This window comes from Uranotaenia lowii, chromosome 1, assembly GCF_029784155.1.
Source record: "Uranotaenia lowii strain MFRU-FL chromosome 1, ASM2978415v1, whole genome shotgun sequence".
In the NCBI taxonomy this organism is placed as follows: Eukaryota; Metazoa; Arthropoda; class Insecta; order Diptera; family Culicidae; genus Uranotaenia; species Uranotaenia lowii.
This window is the reverse complement of record NC_073691.1, coordinates 2,886,081-2,905,039: the sequence shown is the minus strand read 5'-3', so window position 1 is coordinate 2,905,039 and position 18,959 is coordinate 2,886,081. Positions and strand designations below refer to the sequence as shown.

The window sequence follows — 18,959 nt, the reverse complement described above, 5'->3', positions numbered from 1 at the left end:
GCACAAGCCGCTTAAAATTGAATCGACGTTCTTGCGGAGAAAACGTGTTCGTTAGTTAAAATTAATTTTCGGACGAAGTTATTCATCGAAAAACTTGAATAATGCCAGCTGTGGCAAAAGCTTCCAAACCCGGTAAGCCCAAACCAAAAACCATGGCCAAAAAAGAACCACTCATCCTCTCGAATCGGGTAAGTAATAAAGGCTTGATTGTTTATAAAAAAATAACCCTAAACTTCGATTCTCCGGTATCAGCCAAACAAACGAACGCCTCCAGAAGCCCCGAAGGAGCGCAACGAAAAAGGAATCATCTATGTGAAACACCTGCCACATGGATTTTTCGAAACCCAACTGAGACAATTCTTCGGTCAGTTTGGTGAAGTAACCCGGGTACATGTGGCCAGATCCAAACGTACGCTTCGAAGCCGCGGCTATGCCTACGTGGAGTTTCGCTTCCGAGAGGTCGCCCAGATAGCTTCAGAGACCATGAACAATTATTTAATGTTCGGGAAAATTCTGAAAACTGGAATCTTGCCGGCCGGTGCCAAAAGGATTCCGGCGCGTTATGAGATGGCATACGACGCCGAGGGGAACAAAACCAGCTCGTACAAGCTGTGGCTCAAGCGAATGGTAGCCAAAAGCAATGGACGAGTGACCAAGACTAAGGTGGTGAAACGGAACAAGCGCTCGCTGGCCAAACTGAAGCAAATGAAGAAGCGCTTCGGGGAACTGGGGGTCGATTTCGATGTCGATCAGATTGCCCCGGATTACAGTAGCGAGGATTTGACACTACCCCCGGTTGATGAGGAGGAGGCGAAGATTCAGGCAGCGAAGGAAAAACGGAAGGCCCGGAAGCAAAAGGTGGACAAACTGGAGATTTCCATCGATAGTACGAAAACTGAAGAGGTAAGAGGGTTTTTTTTAACAAATTTGGTATCATTTTTCCATTATGTGTGCTATTAAGTCACTGTTAAGATGGCTCGGCCTTGTTATTCACTGTTAATCTTATTCCCTAGAAAGCGGACGTTAGCCAGGATTCCGTCGACAACGATGACGACACAGACGAAGATGCCAGCTTCCTTCCGCTGGAATCGACCGATTGGGACGTTCCCGGATCAACAGACAGTTCAGATGACGAAAATCTCGATCAGGAGCCGTCAAAGAAAAAGTTAACGCTAAAACCTACGGCTGCAAGCCAGAAACTTAAATCGCAAGCAGTGGAATTCGCTACCAAAATGAAGCAGCAAATCGACAGTGACAAGAAAAAAGGACAAGGTAAAGCGACGACTGGACCAGGTAAGAAATCAGCGGCAGGAGCTAAACGGCCACTTGTTCTGCGGCCACCGAGTACTTCGGCTGATGAAAGTTCCCCCGAAAAGCCAGTTGCTAAAGGTAAGAAACAAAAAGTGCCTGCTAAAGCAAAACTCCAGAGCTCAGCAAAGGTACCAGATGCTAAGGAAAAGAAATTAATCGGTGGAGGTGTTGTCAAGAAAGGCAAGGACAAGAAAAAGCTGCAAAAGGCGCCGGAAGCCAGCAGTACCCTGAAATCCGTCGCCAAATCCATGATGAAGGATCCAAACGTTAAGAAGGTAAAGAGCAAGGATATCGGCAAAAAGAAGAGGAAATAAATATTTTAAATTTTATTATTAAAAACTATATATTAAAAAATAAAGTTCTATTAAGTGATAAAACTATCTCTAGCTGGCAGTGTGTTTCATCCTTCTAAGGATGACGGTCATGATGGCTTCTCTTTGTCTTGATCTACTGTAGCGTTGTCGGTGGGCGACGCACCGGTAATTTTGATTCGCTTCCATTTCATCCGTCGGTTCTGGAACCACACTTTGACCTGACGTTCACTGAGATGCAACGCAACGGCTATCTCGTATCGTCTCAGCCGGGTTAGGTAGTTCGAATGGGCAAACTCAGCCTCCAGGGCTTTGACCTGTGAATAGAAAGTGGATTACTATAAGCTATAAATCTTTCAGCATAAGTCACTCCGTTACAAACCTGTGCCTTGGTGAAGGCAGTACGCTCTTTCCGATTGCTGCTGCTCGATGAACTATTCGATGAGCGTTGCTGCGATTTGTTTGGCGTGGGCGGAGTTGTCGAGTGGTGGCGTGTGAAGGTTTCTGTTTCTTCGGACGCCGCAGCGCTAAACGCATTCTGTCGTCTTTGGTTGATTTCCGAAGATACATCGTGTAATGATTCAGCGTCATCTGGAAGCAGAAATTGATAGAGTCGAAATGAGTACATTTGTTTTGCACTGCTTTTGCGGTAAAATTATATGCGACAACAAAATTAATTAAAAAATTTGATTAGTGGTTCTCGTAAGTTATTACCGAAAACTCGTTTTTTTACGGGACACACTGTGAAATGTTATTAATTCGGTGTTTTATTACCAAGCGTTCGGCAAGTTTTCACCGAATACCTACTCGGTTTTTCATAGAGGTATTTTCAGGGCTAGAGTTGGTCACTTTTAGGTAACTTAATCACTTTTTTAAGCTGGTCACTCACCAGTTTCCTTAAAGTTAACATTTGCTCATGAAATCGTTACTTTATAGGCCTAGAAATTGGTCCTTTTGTACTATATTTGTAACTTTTTTCAAGTTTGTCACCCACAAGGTTCCTTTTATTTTAAATTTAGTCACTGAAGTCACTATTTTTGATAATTTTCATACAAATTAGGTACTTAAATTATTTTCGTAGTTTTTTTGAGTTTCATTCCACAGATCGTACTTGATGATCCGTTGACTTATTCGTAACTTGGTTATTCGTATTTCAATTTCATTCATTAACACGTGTTTTATCAACATTTATTTTTCGTCTTATTCAATGAAGCTCTATTGCAGTTTGTTTTGGTTTTTTAAATTACTTAAAAGTTGAGTACTTAACTAAAATAAAGTTAGGTTACTAAAATAAAGTGAAGTTAAGCCTTTTTAATATCTTTTTCAACATTTTCTTGAATTTGAAATGAAAGATTATGAGCTTATACATTAAAATGTGGAATTTAATGTTCGAGAATATTAATTGGTACATCCATTTTTTAAGATACAAAATTTTGAAACTTTTTTCAATCGGCAATTGTTTCAAAAGATTTTCTCATACTTATATTTTTGCTGCGTAAATTCTTCGAAGTTTTACCACACACATAGAGCGTTTAAATATAGGTTTGTAAATTTTTATTCTCAATTAAATTAAAAAAAATCAAGTTAAATCTTAAATGTTTTGAAAATTTATTTGAGTTTTTTTTAATTTTTCTGTAAGTACTTATTTTTTGTTTAGTTCTTGTAAGTATAATATACGGAGTGAAGTTTTTCGACAACAAAGTTATTGAGCAAAAAGTTTCATTTAAGGAATTTAGAATTGTCACAAAAAAGATTAGACAGATCGGTTCCAAAATATCATACTCTTTTTCAGATCTATTTTCTGAATTCCTCTTGATAACCTAAATGATAAGATTATAGTCATTTTACCATCTTAATGGCATTCCCGACTTTCACGATGTCCACTTTTGGACTCGGACTCGCGGAAATCGGCTCAGGAGTCAACTGACTTGCCAACTGAGCTATATCACAAGCCCTTAAGAATCCTTTTTCAAGAATACGGTTTTCAAATAAGCACAACTGACAAATTAATCACTTAATCATCTCGTTGTAGTTTTTGACGTATTGACGTAACTGTTGACTTGATATGGTCACAAGATTTGCCCTTATTTGACTTAAAAGTTACTTTTTTGCCTCAACATCGCTTCTAGCCCTGGATGAGTTAACAAACAAAAAAGACTCACAATTGATTAAATCTGATATCATGTGCCATGCGATACACTGTTTTTCCTTGTTTGCTTGGAGCTTGTGTATGCTTATAAAAAACGATTTTCAGAATTGACAAAGTGATCATTTAGGTCGTATGAAACAAAGTTTTTCAATAATAGCTGACCAGTTTTCATCCAAATCGATCCACCCAATCAAAAATGTTGGTGGTTTGAAAATGAGGTTCATTAGCGAGCAACATGTGAATTCATACTTTTATCCAACTGATGTTTGCATTTGTTTAAAGCGTTTCCCTTTCTTTTTTTTATTCACAGCAATGCATCTTCTACACTAAAACGTGCTAAAGCTATATTCGTTCAAACGGATTTTGATTTAACAACGTATTTTGTGAGAATTGATAGTTCGGCATTCTCAATTATCCGTATCCCCTAAACGGCCAGTGCACTATTTTGCTGAACTGATTCAGTTATTTTACAAATCTATAAAAACGGAAACTTTACAGCTTCTCAATTCAGTTAAGTCTGACAATTCCATGTATGTTGTATCGGTAGTTTCAACTGTTTCTGAGATATTTCATCGAAAAAGAATATTTCGGGTCAAACGAATGGTTAAAATCTATAAAATAAATCAAACTAGTTTCAGAATCAAGACACTGTCTCGTGATTCGAATATCGGATATCTGCCGTAATTCAGAAATATTCATTATTCTTGGACGAATCTTGAGTCATTTTAGCAGTTCTCTAGATTCGGAACGGTCCCGAACGAAACAAATGCATTTTGAATGTGTTCACATTAGTTTACATTTCTTTTCAGTATTGCGTTGAGAATACGTTCTTTTCCAGAAAGCACTTGTTTGAGAAAAACTGAAAAAAGTGCTGTAAAATGGTTATTGTTATAGGAAGGTTTTTAAATAATGTTCTTCTAATTTCGTCTTAACCTGTGAATAGCCATGGGTCGTAATTACGACCCGAAAACATTGAATCTTGAAAATCGCTGATCAAATTGACAAAAGGTTCGAAAAACAGCAGCTACCTTTAAAAATTCGTCAAAAACTCTGTGTTTAGTATTTAGACAATCTAAAAACGCAAAAAAATTGCCAAGTTGCGTAAACTTGTCAATCCTATTTTCAAAAATTATTTGGTGTGACGGTTTTGATGGACGATTTTGACGGTTCACTGAATGAAAGTACGGTTTTGACATCATAATGTACAAATCTTCTCTGTTTTTTACATTAGTCTAGTTTTCTAGTGTAGTTCTAGTAGTTGGTTAATACCAAGTTTTGAGCGATTTTGCAAATGTTATTAATCGTATTTTCATTCATGACAAATGGGACTCTTAGAATCATGGCATTTTAGAGATTAAACTTTTACATACGTTGTCCAACTGATGTTCCACCTTTGTAACTTTGCCGAAAAAAAGATTGTGTGTTTTAGTTCAGACACTTCTTACATTGAAATTTCATTTCCTACTTCACATTTCAATATCTGTTTTGATAGTGTCAAATTTTAAACACGACAATTTTTGCGATGTTTCTTTAAACGTTTGAAAATCCGATTTTATAGTATGCATTTCATTTGAAACTGCATTTTTTTTGGTTTCGATTATAGTCGTTTTAACATCTGTAGAGGATAGATGAAATAAAAGAAAAAAAAGAAGATAGACGAAAGAAAAGAAAAAAAATTAGCGATTAAAGAAAACACATTTATGTTCAAACAGTTTATAATATAACATCTAATAAGGTTTGCAAATTTATCGTGTAAGCAGAAAGCGTGAAAGAAATTTCAGAGTGTACAAAGAAGAGCCAGTTGTTTCGCGACTATTGTAAAGTGCAGATGCTTGGTATCTGAAGCAGTGTGCTTTACGAAGACAAAATTACCGGCGGATTCGACAATGGCGCAGTCGAGCCTCCCTCCGCCAGGTAAGTAAGTGGAAGGAGCAGAATTTAATTAAAATTTGTGAGTGTTCTCAAAATAAATAATAAAGTGAAGTGCATGCGTGATATAAGTGAAAAACGAGGAAAAGCTAAGTTGTTCCTCCTTTGCTGAAAGTGAAGCTGTTTTGCCTAAAGGGGGATGGGACAGAGCCCTGACGCAAGGGCAGAGCTCTGGTCTGGTGTACAAAAAAAGGTTGAGGAATGTTTAGCCGATAAGAAAGGGCTCTGACGCAAGGGCAGAGCGCCAACGGCGAGGCAGAGCACTGACGCAAGGGCAGAGCTCTAGGAAGGAGGGATGAAAATTGCGAAAACGGATTCGCAAGGGCAGAGCTCTAGAAAGAATTGATAAAAATTGCGAAAACGGACTCTGACGCAAGGGCAGAACTCTGGTTTGGAGTATTAAAAAAATGGTTGAGGAATGGTTAGCCGATAAGAAAGGGCACTGACGCAAGGGCAGAGCTCTAGAAAGAATTGATGAAAATTGTGAAAATGGACTCTGACGCAAGGGCAGAGCTCTAGTATAAAATAAATGCAATGAAACCGAAAGATTTTGGATGAGAAACAGTAAAAGGATGAAAGGTGAAGCTGTAAGACATGGATAGAGTTGTTTTATGAAGAAACAGTTTTTGTTTGATGGCTGCCCGCATACTAAAATACCATACCTAAAACAGTCCATACAATTCATCTACGGTTTCAGAAAAAGTGATTATCTCTGTAAACGCATATCTTCTTTCAAACTTTACTTCGACAACGATAAGAACAAAACATTAACGTTCATGTGAAAAGGTGATGGTATCTGGAAAGGTGATAGAATGGTATGAACGATTTCCTGCAATTTTTATTTAATCGTAAAAATGATCTCAAACCTTTACTTATACCGTCCATTCTTTCTGTCATACGCACTAAAAAAACGAACGAAACGCCGGTCAAAGATGCCAGATGGTTTTACACGGTAATCAGTACACATTTTAAAAATTCTTTTATATTCTGATACGGATCTAAATTTTCATTTCAGGAATATTCAGGAATCAAGTAGATGTTAAATTGTTCAAAAAGAGACAAGACTCAGCTTTTAAAGCAACAATAATAAAAGAATGAATAATATATAAATATATGAAATACATGAACTAACCAGTATGTACAAACGACCAAAAAATAGACTCAATTTAAAGTAAAAGTAATAAATCGATAACAATCAGCAATACAATTCATGTCAGTGGAGTTTCCCTAAAACTCCTGTTGAATCTATGAATAAAATGGATAATGGTTGTTGAGATTTATTTTCTAAATTGTTTTCATTGAATTGTCCAGAAAACTTCAATGAGTTCTGCAATCAAGAATTAAAGAATTATCTTAAAATATTATATTTTAGCAAATTTAAGTCTCAACATTTTGCTTTTGCTTTTTTTTTCTTAAAATTCAGAAATCGGTCAACTTGGCACCCCTGAAATCATTTGTTTTGTTCGCGGTTAATTTTGCTTCTCGTCGAGAATCCAGCAGCGGAGAACGGATAGAGCCAGACTTGAGAATCCAGGAACGCTAGCTTCCACTATCAACTCAACTACGGCACCGGCGAACCGGGAGGCGACTGCATCATCATAATATCCTTCCTACGTCTACAAATTCGGCAAAGAAGATGTTCGAGAAAATCTCAGCACCGCGACTGCCGAGGCGGTGCCGCTATTCACTAAACGATTTGCTACAGGTAGGTCACTAAATTCATTATCCCTGAAACAACACAATACTATCTGGCCAAAACTATAATTTAAGAAAAAGTAGATATTGAGAACACTTTTGGTTTTCTTTCAGGTTATGGCTGCTTGCTTTTTCGAGAGCGGAAGATGGACATCACTCACTAGAACCGGACGAATATACCCAGTAATAAATTGTCCAGAATTTCCGACCTCGGTATTTGACCAGGGATTACTAGCAAATGTAAGTTAGCATGAATAAAGAAAGTTAAAAAAAAACATATTTTATTATCATTTGATTCGAAATCCGAAATCCCGATCAAACATTTAAATGTGTGTGTGCCATCCACGTACGATTCCTTAAACCGTGAGCATAACGTAGGAAGCACGATTCGTCAAATCGTTTCATAACTGTTACTATAAATGTTTGGTTACAAGAGTACTTTTTGGAAAACTATAACATTAACAGTTTGGAGTTCCAAATATGTTTCCGTTATCGATTTTTGGATGTTATCCAAACTGTTTGTAGAACAGTTCTGCCATACAACTGTTCTAACAGTTTTTAACAGTTACATAACCTAACAACATATTTAAAATACTGTTGATTCGAAATTCAAGATTAAGGTAATGTATTTTACATTTTCATTAATCGTTTGCTAAACATTTTTTTACGCTTTATAAAACCGTCAGTTAACTATTTCTAGAAACGTTTGGTTACAATCCTCATTTATGCGGGTGTTCACAATGAAGGAACTCTGACGCAAGGGCAGAGTTCCAACGTTAGGACTTACACTGACAAAAGGGCAGAGTTCTCGTAGGCAAAAAAAATATGAAAAAAAAAATCTAAATGGATGAAAAATGAAAAATAATGTTAAAAGTCAATGGCATGATTTGGATGTAGAAGCAATCATTTTAAAAAAAAGAAAACAAGGTATAAAAAAAAAAAAATCAAATATTCAACATTAATTCCAGTGTCTCTATTTAGGAAAATAATAGATGAAATGAAAAAAAAAATGGTAAAAAAAATAATAAAAGTACTGATGCAAAGCTAAAAAACGAAAACAAAGGACTTAAAAATTTAAAGTTGTAGAGAAGGAAAACAAAATGAACGAAAAGTAATTGGATGCAATGGCAGAACAAAAAAAAATATAGAAAATGTCTGAAAAAGGAAACTGTGGTGACCGAGAATTTTATTATTTTCGAAAATTTACTTTCGCGCACAACCGACTATTCTTCGCAAAAGACGCCTAAAGAATCCGTTATTTTTCGCATTCGGTAGAGTTCCCTTTTCACTCAGACACTCACAGAACTAAACGAATCGCATAAGCTCATGGGGCTCATTAGAAATACCACAGTTCATTCGTTAAGTAATTTCAGTGATGCCAGAATACTTGAATATTAATCATTAGCTTAATTATAAAGTATTATAAATTTTTACTAGAATTTAAACAAATATAACTTTATATGAATTACTTTGTCATTATCTATATCCACCACAGAAACAAGACAAAAAAGGAAAATTAAAAAAAAGAAGGAAGGAAAGAAGGAAAGATAAAAAAAACATAAAATTATAGAGTTAAAGTGCACCAACAGAGTTCTCGTAGGCAATAACAATTTTGTGAAAAAAAAATTGTGATGGATGAACAAAAAAAAAAAGAAAAGAAGAGTGATACAAAAGCAAGGCTGAATATTTGTAAAGGAAACAATGTTAAATGTCATTAGTTCCAGTGTCTTTATTTTGAACAATAATAAGTGGAATAAAAAAAAAGCGCAAAGCTAAAATCGACAACAATTTCAAAGGACTACAAAAATTAAAGGTTGTAGAGAAGTAAAGCAATATGATCGGAAAAGTTATTGAATGCAAAAAAAAAAGGAAATGTCTGAAAAAAGAAACAAAACAAAAAAAATGAGAATTTGCAAAATTAAAAAGTAAGAGAAAAAAAATAGAGATTATGTGCACCTACAGAATCTAAACAAACAGAATCGACTAATGGTAGAAAAAGGCATAGTTTAAAATCATCAGAAATAAGTCAAAAGAAACGGATAAATTCTGAAGCAAGGGTGAATTACCATGTTATAAAAAAATCTTATGCCTAGACGCGTCACTTGGGTCTTTCAAAAAAAGCAGATATTGAAGTGAATACTGGATTTTATAAACATGAAGTTGCGATAAAGCTTATCACAAGAAAAAAAAAATTCATTTCTAGATGAGTTTGTCAGATATATAAGCTAAGATTCTTAAATATACTTGAGATTTTGAACCTGACTCCAGAATTCATCTTCAAATTTTGTATCAATATTCCGAATAGCAGCATGTAGGTAACAAAAAAAAAGTATTTTTTTTTTCAAAATTAATCATCAAAGAATGGAAGTCTATTCAGTTGTATTACAACGTAAGGAATCTGCTGTCTGGTAGAGAGTAGAGGAGGAGATGAATGTAGAGGATAGATGAAATAAAAGAAAAAAAAGAAGATAGACGAAAGAAAAGAAAAAAAATTAGCGATTAAAGAAAACACATTTATGTTCAAACAGTTTATAATATAACATCTAATAAGGTTTGCAAATTTATCGTGTAAGCAGAAAGCGTGAAAGAAATTTCAGAGTGTACAAAGAAGAGCCAGTTGTTTCGCGACTATTGTAAAGTGCAGATGCTTGGTATCTGAAGCAGTGTGCTTTACGAAGACAAAATTACCGGCGGATTCGACAACATCTTCATGTCATTCGCGACTTATATCAACGATGCAGTTTGCGGAAAGTCATTGAAATACTTATCCGGTACAACTATGATCGATATCTACTCTTGGGCTCGAACTTACGGACATCGGCTCAGGAAGCAACTGACTTGCCAACTGAGCTATATCACAAGCCCAAACTGCATTTTGAATTGATGAAGTTAGTTCAGTTTCAATGATCATTGATGGAGGTCTGGTTAAATTTTGAATTAAAAATTTAAAAATAAGTTTCTGAAAATCTTGATTTGCAAATGAATAACTGATTGTTCATTTTTGTGCAGCGCTGCCGATTAAGTAACAACATGTGAAATGGGCATTTGTCAAAAAAAAAACGGCAACGCTGCTCGCAAAAGTTGTTCCTTCAAAGCCGGTGTAGAAAATCGATTTAATTCTGAGTAAAAAGTTAATAAATATTAAAATGTTGTGATATTCGTGCTACTAAAGAAGCCTTGAAGTGATTGTGGCTGAAAGTTTCTTTCAAAATTTATGCGAAGTGTGAAAAATCGTGTATTTAATGTTCGCGTACGTTTTTGTAATCGTTCCATTTCCAAGGTGTTCCTTGGCCGCAGGCAGAAATCCGTGTTCCCAAATCAATCATATTAGTCACGAAGTTTCGTAGGTTTCGTTAATAAGTTTTTGTTCAATACCCGTCGGCGCGACGTTATCGAAAAATGGAACAGTGAAACGTAACGCTTGTTACGCTTTTTTGGTCGGTAAACGTCAACTTTAAAGAACGCGAAACAAAACAAACGGGGCAAAACGTTTTGTTTGGGTCTGTTTGGGTTGGGTAAACGATATCGTTCGAGCAACAACATCGACAGTGAAATGCAAGCAGGATAGATACTCAACGGACGTCTAAAGAATTCGAACGATTCTATAACTTTCTGAAGCTAAGTATCCTTAAATTAGTATTATAGTGCATTTATTATTTCCTATGTACAGCACGGGCATATGTTTCAGACTTGTTACGTCCCGTTTAATTTTTTTTATGCAGTGTGATTCCAAAAGATTTAAATTTATTATTCATTTATTAGTTGTGGTGTTTGAGGGGCCCTGATTCAAGTATTTCGCTGGCTACTTGGTGGTGTCATAAATGGGTTATTATCTTTGATAACCCGCAGAGGTTGCTGGTGTTTCTGGATCTTTTTGTTTTTTTTTTTGTGCTGTGGCTGGGTTAAAGGGGGGTCCTTGACTGCCTTTATCTGCAGAGTAATTCAGACGTCAGGTTCTTAAAACCTTCTTTATAAATATTAGTGCCTTAAACAAATATTTTTCAAACATCGTTTCACAATCCAAGAAAAAATAACTTCAATTGTTACAGTTAACAAAAAACAAATAAATATGCAAAATAAAAAATAGAATCTCCAATTGAATCTTTATCAACTCGAATAGTTTACGTGAGATAACTAAGGAAAAAAAGTACGTGGTCTCAAAATCTTGGTAAAAAATTTTTATCATATGGAAGAAATTTTTTAAAAGAGATTCGTGAATTTAGGGAAAGTTAAAAAAACATTAGCAAGGGAAATTTAGTAAAAGATAATATTCTATAATATCGAAAAGCTGAATGGCATAAACTAGAATTGTTTTTTCTTTAAAATTTAATAGTGCAATGATAAAAAAGGTATTCTTATTTAAAAATAAAATAAATGACATAACTCTTGTATTATGTGAGGGGAGAGGGATAAATAGAAAATGATAAATAATTTCTAAGGGTTGATCCAAATTCGAAAGACAAAGTAGTCAGTTAGTAAATCCATGTTTGAAAAATTAATAAACAAGCCTCGAAAACAACCAATAACTTTAGAGAGACTATCCGCATTGCAAGTGTCATATAAAAATCTTTGTAATTAAAAACCGCGTTATTCATTGCATATCTTCCAAGGCACTGTTGCAGCTGATTGCTGTTTTTATCAATAGTTTGAGATAATTTAAAAAAATTTGATTTAATGTAAATGTGATTCTTTCTTTAATAGACTCACATGAATAGTTTTATTCACTTATTGCTAATAATAATGATAGATAGACAGATAGTTAATGAAGAACCTTTTGGGTGACGATGATTCCACAGCGTTTTTCTATCTTTTTGACTGAATAAAAATATTTTGTCTCAAAACATATTTGATAGAAAATATTCCCCATACGCCCTTTTAAATTTATTTCATGTATAAGCACTATTTTCCTGTGCAACTCGAGGGCAGTTGATAAGATTCTAGGCATTATGTATCAATCAAGATGTTGATATGTGTGGAGTTCAAAAACACAAGTGTTCCTTTCGTTGGGCTAAGTTATAGTTTACGATGTATAATATATTATTAACTAATTTCAGATCCTTTGTTTAAACGGATAGACGATTCCGGTGTTCGCCAAAAATTTGATAATGCTTTATTTTTTAAGAGTTTTATTTATTATTATTTTTCTTCATTCTAGGAAAATGCATCAACAAAAACTCGAATATGACATGTGTTACACTTCTGTTATTTTTCTGCAACAGGGTTCAGACTTTATATTCAACAGTGAATTAAATTTTGGTTGCTTAATGATTATTTTTCTTATGCTCATCAACATTTTATTATATCTTTTCTTGCTGATTTATCCTTTTACAGCTCCTTTTAAGTTAATCGTTATATTTATTTCACTTTTGTTTGGAAAACATAGTAGGTATGACTGTCTATTTTACGATGCTGCCTAAGCTCTGGGTCCTTTTTAGGCTGCCATGAACTTTACTACTTTAAACAAATGCCTTATTAACCTTTTTGTTTTGTTTTTATGCTTCATTAACATAAAATAATATCTTGGAAACGATGTAGTAGTACTTGTTACTTTCTGAAATCAAAAGACTCACCAAGGCTTTTTTTTCTCAACTAACTTGTTATCCTTCAGGCAAAATATTATCCACAAAAAAGCCGTAGATCAATTTTCTGTATTAAATTGGTCAAGAGTTAAATATTCATTACATAGTTTTAATTATGGCAGGTCACTTGGTTAAACTCATAAGGCAAACAGCATTTAAAATTTACCCAACAATTTATTTTTATGTATTTATCTCCTTTTTTTGCATGTTAATTTTATTTTTTTTTACAAATTTTTTATAAAAAAATTTATTTTGCAGGACATTTTATAGTTTCATTTGTATGTACCTAATTTTCAAATTTTGCTAGATTTCCATAAATGATTTCGCCGTATCATATGACAATTGAGAATTTCACCATTATAAATAGTAAGTAATACATTTGTTAAAATTATATGAATTTCTTATAACTAATCAAAACTAACTCCAAGGCATTCGTGATTTAGCTATCATGGGCGTACATTTTTTCCCATGATTTAAATTTATTTACTACATATCAAGCGAGTTCCAGGTAAATTTTTACGTTGTAATATTTCTGTTTTGTGAAACTGAATAAATTAAAAATTGTATCCAAGATTTCAGTATTATCAGCAGTCTTCATCGAAAAATTTAAAATGTTGTATGAATGTTTATTAATCAGCCCGATGTATTGTTTTCAGGAGCCTCTTACAAATAATCAGAAGTTTATTTTGCTCTAACAAAGAGGCTATAAATTAAAATATACTTTTAGGAGCAGAGGAATATATTTTTTTCATAAATATCAGCGTTTGAAACTCATACACTATAATGAAGAATTAATTTAAACATGTTACTATTTGATGTTTCATATTCATATTCATTATATACATATTTCGCGTGAGCTTCCATTACGTCGTATGAAACATCTTAAGAATTCATAGAAAAATGCCGCTAAAGTTATTAAAACAACTTTAAAATTTGTATTTTACACATATAATATGTTGTCCAGACTACAACTTTTCAAAATGGAAAGAAGTTGCGACTTCTTTATGTCAGTATTTGCATTATTTTGTTATAAAGTAGTTTGTTTACAGTTTGTTTCATACGACGTATAGAAAGCTCACGCGAGGTATTCATATGCATTTTATTCATATTCATATTCATTATATTCATGTTCTTATTCATAATCATATCATATATTTATACCAGTACATAAACCATATAACAGAAATTTTCATAATTACCTAACTGTATTAATATGTTATCATGTTATCATGTTTACTGTTCTTAGTTTTTTGTACTTAAAATGAATCTATCATTTTCGATATTTTGTTTCAAATATTTTGCATCGCAATTTTTTAATACTTCAAAAATTGTTTATTTTAGATCAGATGGAAATGAATATGGTTATGATACTGATTAAGGTCGGTTACATCTAAAGGTAAGCTTAGTGTGTCTTGAGGTAAGTTGGGTATAAAGGTGAGATTATTCTGTTGTATTACTATTTCATTTATTGATTATATTATATAAGAACGTTCAATCAGTTGCCAGCTGGGCAGCTATCTACACGTATGCGGAATACCTGTCGAAGATTCACAACACTAAGAATGTTATGAATTTTATACGGTTGCGAAACTGTTTGGTCGTTCTACAAATAAGACATACACATACACGAAATTCATTCATTACATGACAGTTCACACGAAGCCATGGTGTCGGGTATGTGCTAATTTGCATTGAAGATTGGCCGAACTTATAATCTAAAGAATGCAATTTAGCGCATACGTTGGCGAAACTGCGGTGAATCCGTGCACCCATGGTGGATTATCTACATACATACATACATACAACATGTGAAATGGGCATTTGTGAAACAGTACGCACATGTTAGAAGTGAGTTGATCTTTTTATAAGGACGCGCGCGTCGATGAATCAGAATTTTTATATTTTGAATAATTGTAAGACCATGAAGAAAATTTTATGTACTGTGAAATTCCCACACTATTATGTATGTGTGTATATTATGTATGTTTGACATAACTGTTGCTCCATATTACATACATACATATTTCTATATTAAATTTTGTCTGGATGAATGCTATTTTGGTTGTAAAATGTTTCAAATTTAGTAACGAAAATATTAACTTGATCTGAGAAACGAGCTCTAAATAATTTTTCAATTTTTTTAAAAATTAATCGATGTAGATTCAGCAGAAACCTTTACCGAATCTCCCTAATCTGTCTTTCAAACACAGTAGTATATTATTGAAACAATTGAAAACAAAAATTAAATTTTATTCTATTTTAATTAAAAATCAATTATTCATTTATTTACATGGAATATTTAAAAAAAAAAAAAAATGATGGTGTGGCCCGCCAGCCAATCGCATTTCCAAAATTTGGCCCGTCTGTTGAAAATGTTGGCCACCCATGATTTAAACGCTGCTGCTCGGGTCAACTGGTTTTGATATTTACAAATATTGTTATGTTTTTTTTATTATTGTTCGTAAATTTCTAAATACTATCCTGTATTTAGCAGCTCTAGGTTGGTGTCTAAATTAGTTAGTTTATTTATTTATCAATTTTCTTGTTCATTCCTTTTTGTGTAGGAAATATTAAATTTATTTATTATTCTATGAATTTATTTGTTTCGAGAAGTATAGAATAAGGATTTTAATGCAACTCAAATTTTGAAATTTGGTTCACCCTATCGCGAGATGATTGGCTTTGATTATTGAGTGCGAATTTTTGAAAATGTTCTAACTTTAGGTTAAGTTTTAGGTGCAAAACTAAAACATTATTTATGGGCAAAATACCTCCGGAATAGCTATTGCTCATTATCTTTCAAATGAGATCAGAAGATTTGCAATTTGTCCTAAAACGGCTGAGATATAAACGATCAAAATTTGCATGTTTTTTAGCGGGTGATCCCAAACTTTTGGCCGGCAGTGTAGGTCGAAGGACCCCAAACGAGGCCTCTTTTTTAACAAAGTATAGTCCGGGTGAGTGATGACTGCGACATCACAAGCCAACAAGTGATCGCGTTTCGAACCGTCTTAATCCGTAAAACAACAGTAATCCGGATGCCTACACGAAAGTAATTTCCCGGGTTATCGGTTGAGTGAGCGCGAGTGTAGTGGACTAAGAAGCTAAGGACCAATTGTACCTCGTGACACCGGTGAATTGTGTGGGTGCAACAAAGGTCGAGGGATCAGTGTAAAAACCTCCACTTTAGATACATTTTCGGAGGTTCTAGTGCAATGGTGTGACCTGGGGGGCTATCTTCTTTAGGGAAACTCCGACCAATTCCGTTAGAACGCTCACTCAATTGTCCGTGAGACACCCTACAGTGTAAAGTGCACGTTGACGACCCCCCGGACAATTAAGAAACGCTGACCTCCGTCAACATAGGTCAATTAGTCACATGGGACCGTTAAACTAACGGTTCATGCAACGAGATCAAGTCAAATGATCTAAAAATTCAATAAAAATTAAAATGTATGGTCCAATCAAAATCAGTTGTTTGTGTGCTATTATTTTCATAAAGTGATGTTCCCTAGATTTACAGGTTGTTAAAATTCCAATCAAGACTAGTTAGCCTTTCAGTACAGTCAGTATTTGCACAATAGCTCCACCCGATCAGCAGAAGTTTGGAAAAAAAAGTTCCCCCAGCGAATTCTCCAGGAGATCAAAATTAGTGAACGCCCAGCCGGGCAATCAAAACGTAAAGTAGCTTTTTTTAGCCCTAACTAATTGATACGTTTCAAGTTACAAGCCGCCGAATAATCAATAGTGTCATATTGACACTCAAGAGCGGAATAGGGTTGAAGAGTGATTGACAAAAATACAAAATTTTCTTCTATAAATCATTTGTGAATCCGTGAATAAAAATCAAAGAAATTTTCAGTGATATTACGTAGTGATTTAATGTTGGCATGTGCAAAATTATGTGGCGATCTGTCAAGTGGTTTTTGAGATAGCATCCATGTAAAGTTCAAAAATCAAAATTTGACAAATCAGTGTTTAAAATAGTTTTTGGTGAAAAATTAATAAAGCACATGTTTTCAAACATATTTACAGTTTCAGGAAAAATGTACGGCTATGAGTAATTTCGGCCATTAGAAGGCTAAGAAGCTCCATGTAAGTTCCGACACGCCCTTTTGCCTAGAATTTCAGTACAAACTTGAACGTCCTTTCTCGACCATCGAGAGATAACCAAACGAATTAGTGAAAGACATGATACTTTCAGGAAGGCTTAATAAATTAATTTTTTCCCTTTGTATTATTATCTCTTGATCAAAATTTCTCAAATTCGTTACAAACGAAATATCTCAAATTTGGTTCTAAAAGTTTTAAGATAATAAATCTTGAACACATTGACTTAATGAACTGATGTTGTCAAGTAAGTATTGAAGCAGTAAACGGTATTTTTATTTCCTTGGTTTCGAATTATTTACTCTAGAACAAGTCATGTTGTCTTCATATTATAAAATCTAGAATAATTACCCGTATGTGAATCCTCGGAAAAATATTCATTTTCCACCGGGACCCCAACATCTTGCACTGCACTATCAATCCTGGTCGCCTCAGTCAATCGATCTGGATGTTGCCCGACAAGCTCTTCACAATAGCCGATACCACTGAATCGATCACTCCCGATCGGCTCACTTGGATAACTTTCATAGCATTCACTGTAATTGGCACTTGCTGCTACTGGTTCATATCGATCATAGACACCATTGCTCACCACTTGATTCTGGCTCACTTTGAATCCGTAACCATGAAAACCATCCTCTGTGTACAAATTACTTTTGTTCCGATCATCATCCGCACTATTGTCATACACTAAATGATCATACTGGTTGAACTGATACAATGGAGTAGAAGCCGGTGGTTGTTCCTGTTGGTCACTTTCATTCAGCAGGATTTGTGTAGACTCCGATCCGGAGTAAACCATCGGAGATTGTTGACCACCCCCGGCAAATCCACTGTAACTTCTACTCATCCAATAACTAGAGCACAAGTCCCGGTCGGCACAAGAAAATGGCGGATAAGCAACACCCTTCCCTTCGTACAATCCACTATACAAACATCCAATTCGGTCCAAAACACTGGATCCGGCCAGTGGCTGACTCGGACAGGTGTCATAATAGCCGACTTCTCCCCCAATCGGATGATTATGATGAAGATGAGAGGATTCTACCGGAAGGTTACTCTCGATCATAGGCTGAAAGTCCGGTGGAGTACCCGGGACGTAGTGATCCCTAGCTTCCAGTTTGCAAAAAGGCGACGAAAACATGCTGCGCTCCACCAGCGTAAAACTGACTTAAACTAAACACGCGACGCGACCGACTTTGTCTAAGTACCGCCAGCAATTAGCGCTCAGCTTCCTCAGCCAATGCCTCGAATCCGTCAATTCAATCCAAGACCATGCATATGTATTATGTGATCATAGAAGCATGTAAGTAGCATAGCAAGCGTGGAAGAATCAACCAATCACAGCACGCCCAGCTCGCTGAGTAGGCGTTGCTCTTTCTGGCTGTTGTGTTTCCCACTTGTCTGTCAGCAGCGCCAGCACGTGATTCCACGTTTCGTATGTTGTCGGGCATAGTCAATGTGGTTCGGATCAGATTCACTAAGTTGACAAAAACGGGCAGGATATTTGTTTTAAATAATTGACAATTTTGTGCTATAAGGCTAATTATTAGACATCTTTGTATGGATGACAATTGATTTTTCAGGATCATGATATTAAAAATAGATGCATAGGTTAAGATATCTCAATGTTAGATATGTATCGAGACAGTAATATTAATCACAATATTCGGTTGTATATAACAAAAATTGTAAAAAACGACAAAATTTATACCAAATGACGAAAATAACAAAACTGACACAAATTACAAAGGAAAAAAATATTGATGCTCAACAAAATTTGTAATTACATTCGTCAAAAGCAGGTGACAAAATGGTCATAACATAACAAAGAAGATACGTTATATCCAAAAAAAATACAAAAAAGTGGCTTAA

General features: G+C 34.8%; 2 protein-coding genes across 2 annotated transcripts in view; one reads left to right on the top strand and one right to left on the bottom strand.

The window, feature by feature from the left end:
- Positions 1–1,640, top strand: part of LOC129741572 (uncharacterized) — a 6,731-nt gene extending 5,091 nt beyond the window's left edge. Inside the window, exons 5-7 of the mRNA XM_055733312.1 lie at positions 109–188; positions 253–903; positions 1,014–1,640. Coding sequence (XP_055589287.1) covers positions 109–188; positions 253–903; positions 1,014–1,625 — 1,343 coding nt within the window. The 3' untranslated portion in view covers positions 1,626–1,640. The remainder of the gene's footprint in view (positions 1–108; positions 189–252; positions 904–1,013) is intronic.
- Positions 1,641–1,680: 40 nt separating this feature from the next.
- Positions 1,681–18,286, bottom strand: LOC129738879 (homeobox protein Hox-A5-like). Its single transcript, XM_055730197.1, has 3 exons — positions 17,436–18,286; positions 2,005–2,213; positions 1,681–1,939 (listed from the first exon to the last, which is right to left on the bottom strand). The coding sequence occupies exons 1-3, from the start codon at positions 18,226–18,228 to the stop codon at positions 1,733–1,735; spliced, it is 1,209 nt and encodes a 402-aa protein (XP_055586172.1). The 5' UTR covers positions 18,229–18,286; the 3' UTR covers positions 1,681–1,732.
- Positions 18,287–18,959: the final 673 nt, after the last annotated feature.